Consider the following 19,044-nt stretch of genomic DNA (forward strand, 5'->3'; position numbering starts at 1 on the left):
TGTGAAAGCGATAACACCAAATGTAACACACCTGCTCCCCATTCACACTTCAGACCTTGTAACACTAATGAGTCACATGACACCAGGGAGGGAAAATGGCTAATAGGGCCCAATTTGGACATTTTCACTTAAGGGTGCACTTACTTTTGTTGCCAGCTGTTTAGACATCAATGGCTGTTTCTTGCGTTATTTTGAGGGGACAGCAAATGTACACTGTTATACAAACTGTACACTCACTACTTTAAATTGTAGCAAAGTGTAATTTCTTCAGTGTTGTCACATGAAAAGATATAATAAAATATTTACAAAAATGTGAGGAGTGTACTTACTTTTGTGAGATACTGTATGTATTCTCTATACAAGTCAATCAATTGCTAAAGTACTGTACATTGGGCAGTACAGATTGAGCTGATTATATTGAAAATATGAATGTAGAATTTTAGAAAACTAAGCAATCATCTTGCACCCTTAATGAGTCATATCTACCTATGACAGCCAACAAGCAATAGCTGAAGAAAATATATATGGTGTAGGCCATAAGAATTAACAATTTCATTGTGACATTTTAAAAAGAGAATTACTGAACCTCCAAATATATTTTTGGACAAAATAAATATTCAATTAGTGTGTGAGATGAAGCCATTGTTTTTGAGAAACTGAGAACTTTGATGTTCCCTACTGGTTTCAATAATTTTAGTATTTTAAACTACTAGCTAATACTAGCATGACAGGATAAAAGGGCAAAGTCAAATTAATAAGAGTGGCTTACAGATGTTTTTATGTTTTAGTTTAAAAGGTTGATTATACAACATTTATATAATGTTGAAAAGCCATACTGAAATAATTGCTGAATTAATGCTGATGAAGACATTTTTATATATTTATTTGTATTGCATTTTACCAAAATATGCAACATCTGTGATGAGGAGCAGTTATTAAACCTGCTTAGTTTAAAAATGCATATTTTTCACATAGTGTGCAATGCTTGAAGTCAGTTTTCCATCTGTTTTCAGCAGGCTGTAAGCAGTACAGACAGTTTTCTTTGTGTTGGCATCTAGTTCAAGACAAGACGCTTCTGAAAGACAGTTTTCCTTACATTAGATGCCAACAAGCGCAAAGGGAGACTGTCTCATAGTCTCACACAGGTGACAATAACAGCATCATCCATTCCCCTCAGACTTAGGTAACTGGCACACCTGTCTACTGCAGAGGATCATCGTTAGGACTGAGTGATGGGGCATTCAGTTGAAGTCCAATGACCAGTGGCCAAAATGCCAAGTCCCAAACCTTTACTGGCCACATGTTAATTGTAAACCTTAGAAGATCTTTCAAAGAGAAATCTATGCTATTATGTTTAAACAAATTACACTAAGAACTATTTGTAGCACTTCTCCAAATGACTGAGGTGTGGATTTTGGTTAGTCAATGCAACAAGGAACACTGAAACTGTGGTTTGCAGATGTATCCTACACTGAAGACTTTGTAACAAGACAGTATTTAAAACAGTATTAAACTGTACAAAAAAAATATTAAAATGGCCCCCTTGCAGACTTATGCCATATTGTGCTAGTAATATACTGCATACTAGCACATTATGACAGTCAGACTTTAAAAACTGAGCAATCCAGAGCTGAGCTATCACCATTCCTGGCACTTCCATCTTTGACTGGTCTTCTTTCTGGGTCCATGCTCTTCGGCTGCTTGGAAGGCCAGGCCATGATATACTCCTGCGCATGTGCACTTGAGTCACTATCATGTCATAGCACCCTCTGAAATTACAGCACATTTAGTGTTCCATGAATGCAGAGAGTACTACTGGCTATTTCTAAGGTACCTACAGGTAAGACATCTTATAAACACAGCTGTACGGCAAAGTTAAAAATGTGACTTCAATACCACTTTAAATTGCATGTCTATGAATGACACACATGCTGTATACAGTAGTTAAAGTATACGTGAACCCTTACCTTGTAAAACAACTCATTCAGCTTAAAATAGAAATACAAAGCATGAAATGATTTGCTGCTTGATAGCTATAGGATTGGAAGTTGAGTATCCTCTGTGTCACCAGTATTATGCATAGTCTCACACAGTGTATGGAGTCTTGGCATTGGCCTGAACTATTAAAACCACAAGGTAAAGGTTTCATTACATTGCTTTTTGGCTTCAAGGCAAGTGCAGGATAATTGTTGCAGGGCTTTTAACACCTACAAACTTTAACAAGCCCCTAGGTCCCCAGCTATTATCTGTCACCTGCATCATGTCACACATAATCTCCCCCAAATTTGAATACTTACCTTACCCTCTAACACTAAAACTTAACACCTAATCATAGAAGTGTAACCCCCTATCTTCCAACGTAACAATGAACATGATCCCTAACCTAACACTAACACATACAATCATCCTTACCTCTAACTGTAACCCTTAACCTAACTCTTAAACTTAACCTCTGACCCTAAGCCTAACAATAATGATTAACTGACATAAGGTCCAGAATGGTGTCAGATAGAAGACAACAGGGGCAAGAGAAAAATCTGGACAAGTATCCATTTATGGATACCTAATTGGGCTTAAACATTTTATGTTTGATCCGTACTACTAACTTCTACTTTCTGTGAAACAACTCAGACTACTTTTAGGATTTTGTTTGATAAATGTATTACAGATAATTCAGTTGTTTACAGTTTTAGAATACAGACTTTACAGGTACAATAAATATTACATATGAATAATGCATGGTAGTTTTCTAATATTTTATTAAATGTAATTACCTTTATAGCTGACATAAAGTAACATATGATCATTCTTCTTTAGGGCTCACCAGGCCAAAAGGGAGATAAGGGTGATAGGGTAAGTTAAAGAAATCATTATAGTTTTTATTAAAGTTGTGTATTTTCTTACCTATGTCTACAGAGCTAAAGTATATACTCTGTTAATGACTTAGTCTACAACATGTATTTTGCCATTAGGGAGATGTTGCTTCTCAGAATATGATGAGAGCAGTGGCAAGACAAGTTTGTGAACAAATGATAAACAGTAAGTGAAAAAAAGACTCTTGCTTTTGTATTATAAATAGAAGTGCATACAAATGCTCATGTTAGCAATATGTTAGTATTAAAAAATGATGAACTCTCAATTCCTTAAAGATGTATTGGCTTTCCATCAATCAATCCTCCAATACAATTATATTCTGCATTTGTACTTATTATTGTTTTTTGGTTACTTTACATCAAGCCGGTGAACGAATAAATAGATCTTAAAGGAGAAGTACAGCCAAAGCTCATTTAGCTGTAATTCTCTTATGGATCACAGGAGTGAAGTTTGTTATGCACTCCTGTGACCCATTTTCAGCAGACAGCAGGCTGAATCCTGCTGTCGGCTAATGTCAGATAGTCAGTCCAAGCTCAGAAAAAATTGCAACCATATGGTCGGGAACAGCCTACATGCATGGGTCGGCACCCCACTCAACAGTGAGCTGCTGACAGCCTGAGCTACCCACTCCAACTCCCTCCACAGCACAGCACTCCAGTGAGCACTGGATGGGCAGAGCAAAGAGCCAGTGACTGACAGTCACTAGCTCTCTGCTCAGGGAGCTCTGAGAACCGAGTGATCTGCAGTGTTTGATCGCTTGATTCTCAGTCTTAGGGCCAATAAGTGACAGATGCAGCATCAATCAAACCGGAGCTTCATCCACCTAGGTAAGTATGATTTAAAAAACAAACAAACATTGCCATACTTCTCTTTTAAAACACTGGTGTTTAATTTTGTACCAGAGAAGCGAAAAAAAGAATGAGTCTGCAATATCAATGCAAGCCATTTTAAATTTATCCTGCACAAACCAAAAACAAAAAACATATTACTGTATATCTGTGATATTTGAGCCTAAAAGCTACATATACCACTCCTATGCCAGTAACGCCTGGCATTCATGAACAACAATCACAACAATCACAAATTTCTCCCTTAGGCACTTGTGTATTAGTACCTAACATGTTAGTACTTTACTAGATGTGCACACTGAAATATTTCGTTTTAGAATTTAGTTTTCGTCTGAAAAATGTATTTATTTAGTTACTTCTGAAATTCATTTTTATTTATTTAGTTTCGTTAAAAAATGCATTCGTCCAAAAATCCGAAATAATTAAGGTCAAATCATTGAAGGCTTATGATGTCTGTCGATTTGTTCTAAGAAGATTCGACAGAGCAGCTAAACTGTACGGCGTTGCAGTCGTACATTTACGGTCGAATGTTCCGCCTACAAGCTATAGTAGAATTCTAATGTTGTATGACACTAGTAATAATTATATTTATTAATTATTATTACTAGTCAACCAAAATTAGAATTCTTCTATAGTCTATGGGCAGAGCATTTGGGCATAAATGTCCACTCGCGGCGACTGCTTCGTCGAATCTTCATGTCAAATCTTTTCTCTTTATGTCGAATAATCTTGGACTAATAGAGTTAGGTTAGGTACATTCAACCTGTTTTGCTATTGTCTCTATAATGTCGAATCTTTTACTATTGTCAGAGTCATGTTGAATCTCCTATCTATATCGAACTGTTGCAACGAAAACGAAAATAGAGCATTTGTTTATGTCGGATCTTTTGGTTTTCGGATTCTGCACGTTTGTTATAGTTTGTTAAAACGATAATGAAAATACCTGAAATTCGGATGAAAATGCTTTCGGACAAAAACAAATGCACATGTCTATACTTTACTAGATAAAATATTACTACAGATAACTATGCTGTTGTATATACAGTACATGCTGTAAATGTGCTTTTTCTTTTAGCACTGCTAGTATTGAGACATACTTCCAAACTTTTCTTGTTGCAACGAAAACGAAAATAGAGCATTTGTTTATGTCGGATCTTTTGGTTTTCGGATTCTGCACGTTCGTTATAGTTTGTTAAAACGATAATGAAAATACCTGAAATTCGGATGAAAATGCTTTCGGACAAAAACAAATGCACATGTCTATACTTTACTAGATAAAATATTACTACAGATAACTATGCTGTTGTATATACAGTACATGCTGTAAATGTGCTTTTTCTTTTAGCACTGCTAGTATTGAGACATACTTCCAAACTTTTCTTAAATGGGAATGAGGAACACCTATTAGCAAAAGTATGTTGGCATAGGACACACACCACATTCCACACTCCCTTAAAGGAGAATTATACAAAAAAAATAGTTAAACTCACAAATGCTTTTATTTACCACTATTATTTCTTTATACTGGATTTTGAAAGTTAGGAAATGCAGTAATTTAGAAAGTGGATGAAAGGTTTAGTGCTGGGAAATGCTTTTTGAAAGATTAAAAAGTGCATTTTATATACAACTATATAGATCAGAATGAAAGGAGGGACAAATGAGGAGGAAAGAGTGAAGGAGAAAATGTTCCAAATGAGAGAATCTGGGACAGTCCCTCAAAATCAGGAAAAGTTTGGATATGTTGTGAATTGGATTGTGTGATATCTTGGATTGTGTGATTGTGTGATGGGATAATTAAAAACACCATTGTGTCTATATAATAAAGTTTACCAGTGTAAAACTTTTAAAAAGACTTGAAATTAAGAGCTGTGAGCATATGGAAAACATGTAGATTGATCTACACATGGAAGTTATTTATATAAGAACTTTTGTTAGCCCTTTGTTTAGTCTAAATTAATAAAAATATTACATTGTTTGAATAAAAAATAAAAAAAATTACATTGCTAAGGTTAGATTGTTGAATATATTAAGACTATACATATTTTTATAAGGGAAAGCTATTACTGTTTCATATTAAATAGAAATAAAATACCAATTTGATGCATAGATAAAGTAGAATTTTCAGAACTTGGAGAGCTTTCATTTTTCAAAGCACTTTAAAAAATAGGAAAGCTATTATTTACAAAGAAGCTCTTGTTGTTGGGAACATGTCTGTCTTATTACACAAATGTGTCCCAAGCAGTTAATATTAATTTAAACTGATAAACTGTTAAACAACATATAAGGTACAGCATATATGGCACAGATAGATATAAACACTGAAGAACTAAAACCACTTCACTGAACAAAACTACCAATGCAACTTTTTAAACTAGCCTTTTCATAGTTAGCCAGGGCTAGCAAAAGTTAAAAGTGTGCACACTGTATTCCCTCTTGTGAGCTCTATACTTCTACAATATAAAAGAAATACCTTTATTTAGAAACCTAAATTGTTTCAGTAGTGGGAAATTGTAAGTTCATGGATAATGTCATAATGACCTCAGCGCGTCTGTGGTTACCCCTTTTTCACATGCTTTTTACATTACTTTCTACCTGATATGTTTGATACAAGAGGAGAGAAGTATTTTTTGTATACTATAGGATGTCAGAATTACTGGTTAATGATTGCCTTCCAGCGCTACTGCAGAACATTCAGTGCCAAATAACCCTGAATTGACTGGAAGTTTAAGGCAGATAAGCATTTGGCCCACCCAGCTTGACAATTTTCCCTCTGAGTAAAATCCCAGACTGTACTATGCTTTTTTTAATGTTTTGTTACCACTTATGCTTGGAGGTTGTTCCACTTAGATGCTTTTATTCCATGTATAAAACATTTACAGTCATAAAACATACTGACATCTGATCTTTAACATCTAAGCCACTTTACCAACTTCTCCCTGAGTTTTAACTGGACTATTTAAATTAAATGTGTAGAGGTATGCTGATAATTTACCTTCCTGTGATATATATATATATTTGTGTTCTGTTTTTTCAAGGTCAAATGAGCAGATTTAACCAAATGTTGAACCAGATTCCAAATGACTATTATTCCAATCGCAATCAACCTGGACCTCCTGGTCCACCTGGTCCTCCAGGCAGTGCTGGTATGAGAGGTGAACCTGGACCTGGAGGAAGATCTGGATTCCCAGGAACACCTGGTGCTCAAGGACCACCTGGAGAAAGAGGTAATATAAAACAGATAGATAAGACCAAATCATTTAGAAGTTAATTAAAAACAAATAAGATACTATTCTCTAAAATTGGTTTTACATTATTTACAGTGGTTTCTAACATATTGAAAGTATTTGTGAAAGTGTTTGTCACCAAATGTAATATTGTGCACTATAAAATAATACCATGTTGTATTTACCCTAGGAATACCAGGAGAAAAAGGGGAAAGAGGTAATTCTGGAATTGGATCTCAAGGACCCAGAGGTCTCCCTGGACCACCAGGTCAGTACAAAAATTATCTGCCTACTCTAAAGGTAACACATTGTTATTGTATGTGAACTTAGTAAGATCATTTTTACTTTATTTGCACAAATAACCAGGTATGCAGGTTTTTACTAGAATCTGGCACTGGAGTTTTGAAGCCAAAAATAGGTGGGAAAAAATATAATGTGGATAAAAGACTGGAAACCCTATCTAAGGCCTTATTTGTGTAGCAGGCCTTGCTTTTTAGCAGATTATTGCCATCTTATGGCCTATTCTATTCCAGATTGTTGCAACTTAACATTTTGGCTGTGTGGGACAAGGAGACACAGTATCTGGAATGTCATATGCATCTGACACCCAGGATCAGGAGATCCCTGGCCTAGTGGCTCATAGGTCTTGCCCTGGAGACAGGGGGATTTTTCCTTCAAGCCTAACAGGTTGTGGAGGAGTCCTAGACACCCTTTTGGTGCAGGAGATGTGATGCTAGAATGAAGCCCACCTCCTAATCAACATACTGAAACTCAGATCAATTATGTTATCCCTTCACCACTGGACCCCTTAAACTTGGGTCATTCAACCCAGATTTGGTTGGACAATATCCCTGTGGTGGCATATGCCAGTCATCATAAGCAACCAGAGGTCTCATGGTTCAAAGAGAGAATGACTGGAATCTTGTTTCATTTCTGTCTGCTGTGCACAATCCAGGTTTGGAAAATTTGCAGGTGGAGTTTCTCAGTTGTCAGTGTCTGGAAGAGCAGCCTCTTCACCTGGAAATGTTTGAAGATCTCTGTCTCAGGTCGAAAATGCAGAATATGGACCCCCTTGCTTCCAGAGTCAACATCAAACTGTGCATGATTGTTTCTAGATCCAGGAACATTTTAGCCATAGCAGTGTGTGCCTGGTGATCTACACTTTCCTCGTCTACTTGGCAGAAATGAAACAGAGGGCATTCTGGTGATTCTCATCACACTGACCTGGCACAGGCAGATGTGGTACTTGGACATCATCAGATCTTCAATAGACTCTCTATGGATTATCACAGATTGTCAAGATCTTCTGTCACAGAGACCATTTTACCACTCTACTTCAGAGTTGCTGTCTTTAATGCCATAGTTGTTGAAGCCCAAGTCCTAAAGACAGGGAGCAATCCAATTCCATTATCCACATGCTTCTAAAATACTCCTTTCACAAGGTCTATCTATGGACCTAAAGGCTTTTGTCTGAGGCAAGAAATTTCAATCTCAAGAGATACTCTGGTCTTGATCAACATTTGGCTTTGAGAACCATCAAAGATCAGATCTTGGCAATTATTTTCCAAAGACCAATTGTCTCCCATTCCCTGATGAATGCTCTTGTTGGATGGCTTGTGAGTGTGTTTATGCAGCATAGAAAGAAGAAAAAACTTTAACGGCATATTACATTTTTTTGTGGGTGGTGGTGAAGTTCTTAAAGTACAAGTTTTAAACAATGGTATTCAGAATTTTAAGTGTGCCACATATATTTTACAAGTGTGTAATTCAAAGATTTAAGTTCTAAAAGGAAAAGGTTACCTGACTTTTCATCTGAATAATCAAAAAAGAAATTGGCTTTTTTCTTATCTTACTTTAATTTTAGGTGATAGGTCAATAGTGTGAGGTCTTGTTAGGGTAAAATGCTTTGTTATGACACGTTCTAATCTTCTACTGCGCTCATTAATATATGCTGCTTTTTTTCATGGCCACCAATGCAATACTTTGCTTGATGAAGTCATCTGAACCAACTGTGCTTTGCAAAATTAAATGTAGAACATTTAGTAAGGAGCAGATGTATAGTTTTACTTCTAAACCTGCATTTCTCTGTGTGCTTTTCAACTGTTACTGGATAACATACAACTTTACAAATAGTACTCCATTCTAGGCTAGCAGTCCCCTAATCTATTACTTGTTGTATTAACTGATTATCTGAAAAAGTCTGGCAGGATAGTTTTCAGGCTGTTTCTGTATTTAATTTGTAGTTAAAACACAGTTTTTAATTACACAATGTACAAGATGCTTGCAACAATTTTATCCTCACTTGATTCAAGATTTACATTTTAGCTAACCATAATAGTACTGGTTCCAAAAAAAACATTACTTAATTTGCCCTTGGGCCACAGAGTAGCAGATTTGATGCACAAATACATTTTAGTTAGACTGCTGTGTGCTTTAGTATGTGGTAGTTTCCCTAAAGGTCATTATATTTTAGATGTGGAAACAAGGAATTATTTGATGTTTTTAAGTTGTCCCTGTCTTGCCAGGTCTGATCCTGAGTAAAATAGACATTGTGTGGGTGCATTGAAAAAATAAATATAGCCAGATATTTCAACAGGTTTTGGTTAATTTGGTGGTGTCTTCATTAACAACACATGCAGATGCTGACGTTTATTGCCCTAACATTGTACAAGTATATGTCTAGACAGTTTCAGTGCCAGATGAATTATTAGTTGTAGTTTAAAACAATAGAAAACAAACCTTACAGAATTTTGTATTTCTGTTTTTAAATCAGGACCACCAGGTGAATCCAGAACTGGACCACCAGGGTCTACAGGCTCTACAGGGCCTCCAGGACCTCCTGGCCGACCGGGTAACCAAGGAATTAGGGGTCCTGTTGGTCCATCTGGGTATTGTGATGCTTCACTATGTGCAAGTATTCCTTACAATGGGCAAGGATATCCAGGTATGTTACACAATATATTGTCTTAATGGTTTGTGAGGCTATCAAGATATAGTATGAATTTAATTTCTAAACAACTGATTGTTGAATATAATGATTTTGTTTTGTTTTTCATTGCTTACTTTAATATATTTATTACTCCATATTAATTAACAAACAATGCATGTAATATATAATCATAATTAATAGCGAGTGTAAATTACTTTAAATGAATTAATTAATTTTATTTGCAGCACATTTATCATAAGATAGAAATATATTTGCTGTCTCTTTGATTTTAATAAAATATATAGCCTTAGGATGGCTATAGATGGTTTGATATGCTGCTTGGTCAAGGTACTTAAACCTAAAGGCCTTTTAGAAGGAAACCACTTGTGAAAGAAGTGTCATGGCTGTCATTTCTGACCTACTTCTTGGATGGTGGACTGATTCTTAACCACTTAATCCCCAGAACATTTGGCTGGCCAAAGACCAGAGCTCTTTTTGCGATTCGGCATTGCGTCGCTTTAACTGACAATTGTGCGGTCGTGCGACGTGGCTCCCAAACAAAACTGACGTCCATTTTTTCCCACAAATAGAGATTTCTTTTGGTGGTATTTGATCACCTCTGTGGTTTTTATTTTTTGCGCTATAAACCCAAACATTTTGAAAATTTTGAAAAAAACACATTATTTTTTACTTTTTACTATTATAAATATCCCCAAAAAATGTATAAAAAACATTTTTTTTCCCTCAGTTTAGGCCGATAGGTATTCTTCTACATATTTTTGGTAAAAAAAAAAAAAATTGCAATAAGCATTTATTAATTGGTTGTGCAAAAGTTATAGCGTTTACAAAATAGGGGATAGTTTTATGGCATTTTTATAAATTATTTTTTTTATTAGTAATGGTGGCGATCAGCAATTTTTATCATGACTGCGACATTATGGCGGACAATTCGAACAGTTTTGGTGTGATTTTGGGACCATTCACATTTATATAGTGGTCAGTGCAATTGAAAATGCATTGATTGTATAAATGTGACTGGCAGTGAAGGGGTTAACCACTAGGTGGTGCTGTAGGGGTTAAGTGTGTCCTAGGGAGTTATTCTAACTGTGGGGGGAGGGGCTATGTGTGACATGACACTGATCACCGCTCCCGATTACAGGGAGCTGTGATCAGTGACAGTGTCACTAGGCAGAACAGGGAAATGCTTGCTTACATTAGCATTTCCCCATTCTTCCTCTCCGTGAGACTATCACGGGTATCCCCGCAGACATCAAGCCTTCCGGACCCGTGATCACGATCACAAAGCTCCCGGCGGCACACGCGTGCCAGCAAGCCACCTCTTAAAGGGCAACATACAGGTACTTGATTCTGCCTGTACGTGCCCTTCTGCTGCAGTAAATCTGTGTGAGACGGTCGGAAAGTTAGAAAAATGTTAGGTGCCTGGTTCCATTATTTTCTGGTCCAGAAAAATCGTGTAGTGAGTTAAATCTACATATTTCATCCGGGTTAGTGGCTCAGAAACAGAGGATTAGCATAATAATCAAGGAACTAATATTTTTTTTAGTAATAACAGCCCCTATATTTTTATTATGGTAGGTGTTTCCTGTAAGGTGGAAAGAGATCTGTCCTTGTTTGTTATGTATGCCTATATACATGAGACTATGTAGCCATAGACACGGTATATGCATCTATCTGTGCAGCTGCAAACACACAGTATATATACTCTACAATTTAGACATATTTAATATAAAAAAAGTTCAAATGGCACACTCTTTTCAGCAATTATTATTTTATCATTTTATTATTAAATTAAAATAATATTATAATTTTAAAAATAATCTGTCTCCTGTCACAGCAATTCTTACAAACAAAACGTCACCACTTTATGTGGAAACTTGCTTGCCCACCCCCCCCCCCCCCCCCATCCCCTATTCCTACTTGTCATGTTTCAGATGTTATATTTACATTAAAACACCATTTATTGCATTTCATTGCTACTCAACACTTCTTCAGTGCATGGGTCACATATGCTGTTCTTACCCCACCAACCACTCTTGACATAGCCCAGCCTGAGGGACAAAGGTCTGGTTTTCCCTGTACATTAAGAGTGACCACCCACCAAAAGAAAGATCAGCGTGGAGGCAGATACAGTATAGTCTTTACATGCTGAATGACAAGGTTGCATACCATTTGTAATGTTCTACTGCAATCTATTCAGATGATAATAATAATATTTCACTATCCTTTCCTATTTGTGACTAAGAAAACCCCAAAAATACATTAAAAGGGCTCTCCTGTCTCACCTGTTTTTTCAGAGAGCAACAAAAATACAACTATTAGCTAGGAGATTGGCAAACATGGTTATGGGCAATAATATGGGGTGGGGTTAATAGCAAGCTCCAACAGCAGTATTTTTGTTTTATACACAAAGGAAGACATGTTACTGTGAGGTTAGCAGGTGATGTCCAGCATAATTTTACTGGTCTCCTTCTATCTCCTTCCCTGGTCAGTGCACACCCCAAAACGCCACCTTGTCTCCAAAAATATACATGCAGAACAGGAAAAAACATGGCTGCAGAAAAACATATCCGTTTCTTTGTGTTTTATATCGTTGAACTAAAGTCTGTACTGTATTTCGGTGGAAAACAATGTATTGTGCATCTCTTACTTTTCAACACTAACAACATATTTGACCTGTTACAGGTTCCGGCTAACACATTTTAGTCTCCAGTGCTGCTTACAGTTTGAATTGATGAAAATCGTGTTTCTGAGATGTTTGCGCACGTGCTTACTCTGAAATGATTTTTTTGGGAAATTTCACCATGGATATAGCTAATGACTTGTATTGCCATCACAAAAAGGGGACTATTTTCTATACTAACAACGGAATGGAAACCAGGACAGCGATGTCAGCTTACAAAGCCTGTTTGCATTTCTCTAGTGAAAAAAAGCCATGTCAAGTATGAAAACAGAATACAGGGCCTCAGTTATATGAGAGGTCAATATAACTACTAACTACTGTATCTGAAGTAGCCCTTCTAAATAGAGATTTAACATATGGAAATAGAAATGATTTATGTAAATAATAAACTAATTGTGGCTTGTAAATGATTTGTATGACAACGTATCCACTAAAATCAGTTAACATTATTTTACATGACGCTAATACATTAAAGCCTGCTGCTTGCTATCTGCTAGAATAACCATTGACCCTTCATCCCTTTGAAAGTTCTACGGTGCTACTGCCTGTCAGGCAAAACTGAGTAATGACATAACCTCTAAAGCATTTAACTTTGTATGTACCTGAACATTATAATATATAATGATGACCTAATGACAATGCCTCTAGCATTATGTATTACATTATTTATTATTGCAGATTAGATTCAATCACAATAATTTACTTATAAATTATTTCAGCTAACATGCACCATGTTCCATGAAAAACAAAAATATTGAATTATACAATGTATAATCCAATACAAAATGCATTTTATTATACAGTGTGCAATCTTTTACTAAAATATGTGTCCCTAATTGATAATACACTGACTTTTAACTATCAAATAAGAAGAAGACAATATTAAAAAATGTATATAAACTGTGAAACACAGCACAATCAAATGCATTTTATGTCTTGGGGTATCTGCAAGCTATATTTAACTAGCAGGCATATACCTAATAATGTAGAACTAAACAGCTAGCTAATCTGATATCATATATAGGTACATCTATATATATAGGTTTGTGTATATATAGAATGCCAATATATATGTAGACATGTATGTAAATGTATCATGCAATATGTCCATGGCTTAATATCATGAGATAATTATTTTGTTCAATCGGACAAATATTTTTAACCAGACCCTTATCAACCTGAAAGTGGACCAATTGAGCCTGACAGTCAACCCTACGTAGTCCAAATACCACCAGAAAGACCAGATGATGAGGACTATGGACATGACATGCAGCCAGACTATGCTGAACATATGCGATGGAGAAGATCCCTAAGAAAGAATGTAGTGAAATCATAATTTTTTTTTGTATTTAATACTCTATATGTGTCATTACTTGGTTACAACAGTCAAACAATGCACGTCGGAGATTAAGTGGATAGGCATGCTTTTCAATTTCCTTACAGGATACTGCAATCAAGAAATGCACTTGCCCATATGTACACATACCTTGTTTATGTTTATGTTGCGATTAGTAGATCTCACCGTAGAAACAGTATGATGCTTCTTATGCCATGCGTGTCTAAATGCTTGTAAAATATGTTGTGCTTTTGCATTTTTCCAAATGTGTGAATAAAGATACAAAATTTTATAGAATGTTATATAGCATAAACTTATGTCCCATCCCTGCTTCTTAGACCATGTTGCCAGTCCTAGAATGCTCTTTAAACAAACCATTTCCCTTGTACAACATGTACCCACCTACTCATACCTGCATTATACTTTGTAGGGATTATACTGCTTTTTGTACGCTGCATCCTTTAAAGCATCCAGAAACCTTTCAACATAGCTAAACATAGTGCACCTGTTCGGTGCAGGTTTATATTGTAGACACATTAACAGTTACATGTATGCCAAATTGCAGTCGGTCCTGCAGAAAATGGAATTGCATGTTTGTGCTGTATATTTAGTATGGACAATTTTCAGAATATAGTGTTTCTTAGTTCTCAAAGCAGTTTGAAATAACTTGCAAGACTATGAAAATAGATTTGCTGTCTAAAATTTTTTAACTGCAAATTGTGAATTTCACTGCCTTATATTTTTATTTATTTCTGAAACAAAAGAGGCGTTTTTTTTCAATAAAACTACTGAAAACAAAAGTATTTGGTTTTATTGTGTTCTTTAAATAAGACAGCATATTAATGATGGTCATGTACTGTACCATGTGTACGCTTTATGAACCATATTATTCAACCATTTATATATCATTCCAGTGTAATAAGTAGTAGACAAAATAGGGAGAGCTAATACATATTGCAAGTACATGGTTTATTACAGTACATATTAATGTTACAACTTGCAATTTAAAGTCCTTCAAAGAACATACAGATTTATGGATTATTTAAACAGAATAAGGAAATACCCTAGCAGTAGGGTATTATGTCAGAAAAACAATGGAAAACTGTGAATTATAATATATAGTTAAAATTTAACTACTGACAAATAGTCAAATACCCATTATAAAATGTAAATGATGACCATTTATCCTGCTGGACGATTTGTACTTCTGTACAGACATCTTGTGATTTATACTATAAATCTTTGTCACAAGGCAAAACCATGCAAGTTTCATACTTATTTCACTTTTTTCAGCAATTCAGCTTCCTATGTCACGTCTCCAACTCCAATGACAATAAATCAGCATTCCCACCTCTGTCCAGTCAGTAGAATAGCAATCCAGGAGGCACAAAGACTGAACTGCGAAGTAGTATAGCTCTACCAAAAAGATGATGAATGATCACAGGTATATAGTGGGGCAGAAGCGTGTACACACACAATGTTGCCTGAACAAGATTATAAATTGGGTTGCGGGAAAAACATTAAACATGTATTTACCTAATTGCTAGGATTTGCATGTTAATCATATAAAAACTACATACATACTGAAATAATAGGCTTGTATTTAGAGTTGGGCATTAAAAAGGCACACAATGGGGGTGAGTTACTGAGACGAATGTGCTGCGATGGTTCATACCTTAATTGGTGCACTGGGAAAAGCCATTGATTGAACGTGCGAACCGTCGCACGCAGATGATAATAAATATGTAAACTGCAACTGGTGCTAGGGTAACTGCGGTTTTCTCATTGATAATAACGCACACCCAATCCAATTGCTTAATTTCATCTCATTGGATGTGTCTTGTTAGGCAATTAGTAGGTGTTCTCAGTGACTTAACCCTTTTGATACTAATCTCATTCCTATTACTTCTAATATATCTTTGAAATGTGTTTTTTTTCTATTTGTACCCAAATCTTTCAATACATTACAAAGAACAGAGAAGTGTTTCTAAACCCAAAAAAGTAATATTTTCTGATCTTGATCTTTAACCCCCCTGGCGGTATTCCCGAGTCTGGCTCGGGATGGAATTTCAGTACCATAAGCGGTAACCCCCGAGCCAGACTCTGGATCGCATTGCAGGATACAGGGAGAGTTACTTACCTTGTCCCCTGGATCCTGCGATGCCCTCCCCACTGTGTGTGCGAGCCGTCCTCTGCTCAATTCACACAGTGCCCGAGTGCCGCTGAGTTCCGTTCCCTGCGACGTACAGGAGCGGAGTTTGGCGCCACATTCAAAAAAAGTAAAAACACACAATACACATACAGTACTGTAATATTACAGTACTGTATAAAAAAATACACACCCTCTTTGTCCCTAGTGGTCTGTCCAGTGCCCTGCATGTAGTTTCATATTATAAAAACAGTTTTTTCTGCCTGGAATTTGGAGATTGTCCATAGCAACCAAAAAGTGTCCCTTTATGTCAAAAGTGGTTATAGACCAGCTAGAAAACAGCGATAATAAATTATAATCACTTGTAGAATTGAGCAATAGCGATTTCTGGCGAAAATTCGTCATCAAACACTAAATCTGACAGCAACAATTCTGCAACTGAGCAAGTTTCAGTGTTTTTGATTTGATTACATTATTGAATATGTTTTATTATTATTATATTATTATTTGTTATAATTATTTATTATATTATAATTTATTATTTTGTGTTTCAAACTACTATCATACCCGGGATGAGTTATTCCTAAGAATTGCAGGCCTACAATATAAAACGCCAAATTTCCATGTAAAATAATGGTACCTTTTTTCGGCACCTAAAATCCGAAATAATCATACTGTCAGGGAGGTTAAAGGTGACCATACACTGCAATCAGTTAGATCTTAAGAAAATAAATTAGATTTACTGCAAGAGCCTGTTTGATTTCCTATAAATTGAATGAATTGTTCAAGCGCGTCTTCCTATTACCTATTTTGCCGAAATATCAAGTTGTACAGAGATTGGCCAATCAGATTGCACAGTGCATGACCATCTTAAGTGCCAAATTTGGAATGTAGCTGTGCCATTAACCCACTTGTATTTTCCTATTGATATTTCTTGGGCATTATACAAGGCTCAATAGAACCCACCTTTTTTCAAGACATGCTAGAGTGATCAGGAATCTTCAAACTATGGCTCTCCAGCTTTTGCGGAACTACACATCCCATATGACATTGTAAAACTCTGACATTCACAGACATGACTAGGCATGATGGGAATTGTAGTTCCTGAACAACTGGAGGGCCGTAGTTTGAAGACCTTTGTGCTAGACCATTATTATGCCTCCAGAATTGGGAGTGTGGCATCTACTCAACTTCTCACTGCTGGTGGACACAAGAACCTACATCTATAGATATATATTTGGGCAGCACAGTGGTGTAGTGTTTAGCACTTTCACCTAGCAGCAAAAAGGATCGCTGGTTCAAATCCTGCCTGTGACACCATCTGCCTGGATTTGCATGTTCTCCTTGGGCCTGCATGGGTTTCCTCCCAAACTCTTAAAACATGCTGGTAGGTAAATTGGCCCTAATATGTCTGAATGTATGTTAGGGACCCACACAAACACCACCCCACGTTACAAAAAAGAAATATTTTCTTAATTTGTAAAGAAGGATCATCACTTCCTCAGAGTACAGTGAGCAGGGCATGGTGGTGGGAAGAAATTAGCAGCAGTACAAGCAACTTCCTGTAGGGGTGTAATGTCATTCCTGGGTGCTGTCAGCTGCTTTCAAGAACCAGATATGCGCCACAGGCACATGCCTATGCACACACAGCACTCCCGCATCTTGCATAGACAGCAGTTGCGCATCTAGCTGCAGGAATTAATATTTTGATGTAAATTAATATTAAAGCAGATGCAGATTTCCAGGACTGGACTAACAAATGTTTCTAGTGAAAGGTAACTGGAGTTTTCTATTAAACAAGGTCTAAATGGGCTATTGGCATGCATCACAGTTGAACTTAGGAATGTGTCTTTGCAAAGTTAAACTAAATGAAATCCTTTCTTATTTTTGCTTGGGGATAGAGCGCAGAGGAATTAGAAGTCTTGTCAGTTTTTGGGGATGACTGCACCCCTGATAGGGTGAAGACACCTCCCAAATTTTGCCACTTTCTCCTTCAAATGTATTCACTTCCTGTATCATAGCCAAACAGGAAGTGAGGGTAAAACCCTACCAATGTCTTTCCTTGGGGACACAGGTCAATCTAAATAGCTTCCCCATTAGGTAAATTGCACTCTAGCATTTTGCTCTGTACATCTCAAATTATTAGGTATCTTGGACTTTGGGATTTATTTACTAAAGACAAATCCACTTTGCACTACAAGTGCACTTGGAAGTGCAGTTGCTGGAGATCCCAGGGGGACATGCAAGGAAAAAAAAAACATCTTTGCTTCGACATGATTGGATGATAAAATGACCAGTGCTCCCCCTCAGATTTACAGCAATTATACCTGTATTGCAGAGTGGCTTTGCCTTTAATAAACCCCAAAATACCTAATAATGTGGGATGTACACAACAAAGTGCTAGAGTGCAATTTGCCTAATGGGGACACTAGTTAGATTGACCTGTGTCCCCCCAAGGAAAGACATTGGTAGGGTTTTAACCTCATTTCCTGTTCGGCTTCACTTCCAGTCATAGCCAATTTTAAGAAAAGGGACACAATCCCCAACCTAAAAAAAACACAAGCAGGGGTTCTAACACTCACTTGGTTTCCCTCAAATGCCCACAATTATAATAGGATTGTCTGGATTTTAGCTCAGTGCTCTAAATCGGTTGTTCTCAACCCTGTCCTCAAGCACCTCCTCCGGGCCATGATTGCAGGTTTTCCTTCATCTTGACCAGGTGCTTTAAATCACAGTCAATGGTTTTGTATTTTGGGCAGCTATTTTAGCTAAGGTAAATTCCCAAAACATGTCCTGTAGGGCAGTGGTCATCAACTCTGTCCTTAGGGCCCACTAACAGGTTAGGTTTTATGTATTACCTTGGGGAGATGCAGACTAAAATTCTGCAATCACTGAGCAGCACATAATATCACCTGTGATGTATTTCAGTTATCTTGCGAAACCTGGCCTGTTAATGGGCCCTGAGGACAGGGTTGATGACTGC

The 19,044-nt window shown here is 36.6% G+C and overlaps 1 protein-coding gene across 3 annotated transcripts in view; it reads left to right on the forward strand.

Annotated features, from left to right (window-relative positions):
• COL12A1 (collagen type XII alpha 1 chain) overlaps positions 1–14,712 on the forward strand; it is a 246,833-nt gene extending 232,121 nt beyond the window's left edge. For 2 of the 3 annotated variants that reach the window (XM_077487375.1, XM_077487377.1), the window contains 6 exons: positions 2,818–2,853; positions 2,973–3,039; positions 6,758–6,946; positions 7,137–7,214; positions 9,720–9,890; positions 13,743–14,712. In XM_077487375.1, coding sequence (XP_077343501.1) covers positions 2,818–2,853; positions 2,973–3,039; positions 6,758–6,946; positions 7,137–7,214; positions 9,720–9,890; positions 13,743–13,912 — 711 coding nt within the window. In that variant the 3' untranslated portion in view covers positions 13,913–14,712. Of the gene's footprint in view, positions 1–2,817; positions 2,854–2,972; positions 3,040–6,757; positions 6,947–7,136; positions 7,215–9,719; positions 9,891–12,578; positions 13,210–13,742 lie in introns of those variants that run through there. The other variant, XM_077487376.1, reaches the window with a different exon arrangement.
• The last annotated feature ends 4,332 nt before the right edge of the window (positions 14,713–19,044 follow it).

This window comes from Lithobates pipiens, unplaced genomic scaffold, assembly GCF_037356315.1.
Source record: "Lithobates pipiens isolate NorthernLeopardFrog02 unplaced genomic scaffold, aLitPip1_a1.2 Scaffold_18, whole genome shotgun sequence".
Taxonomy (NCBI): domain Eukaryota; kingdom Metazoa; phylum Chordata; class Amphibia; order Anura; family Ranidae; genus Lithobates; species Lithobates pipiens.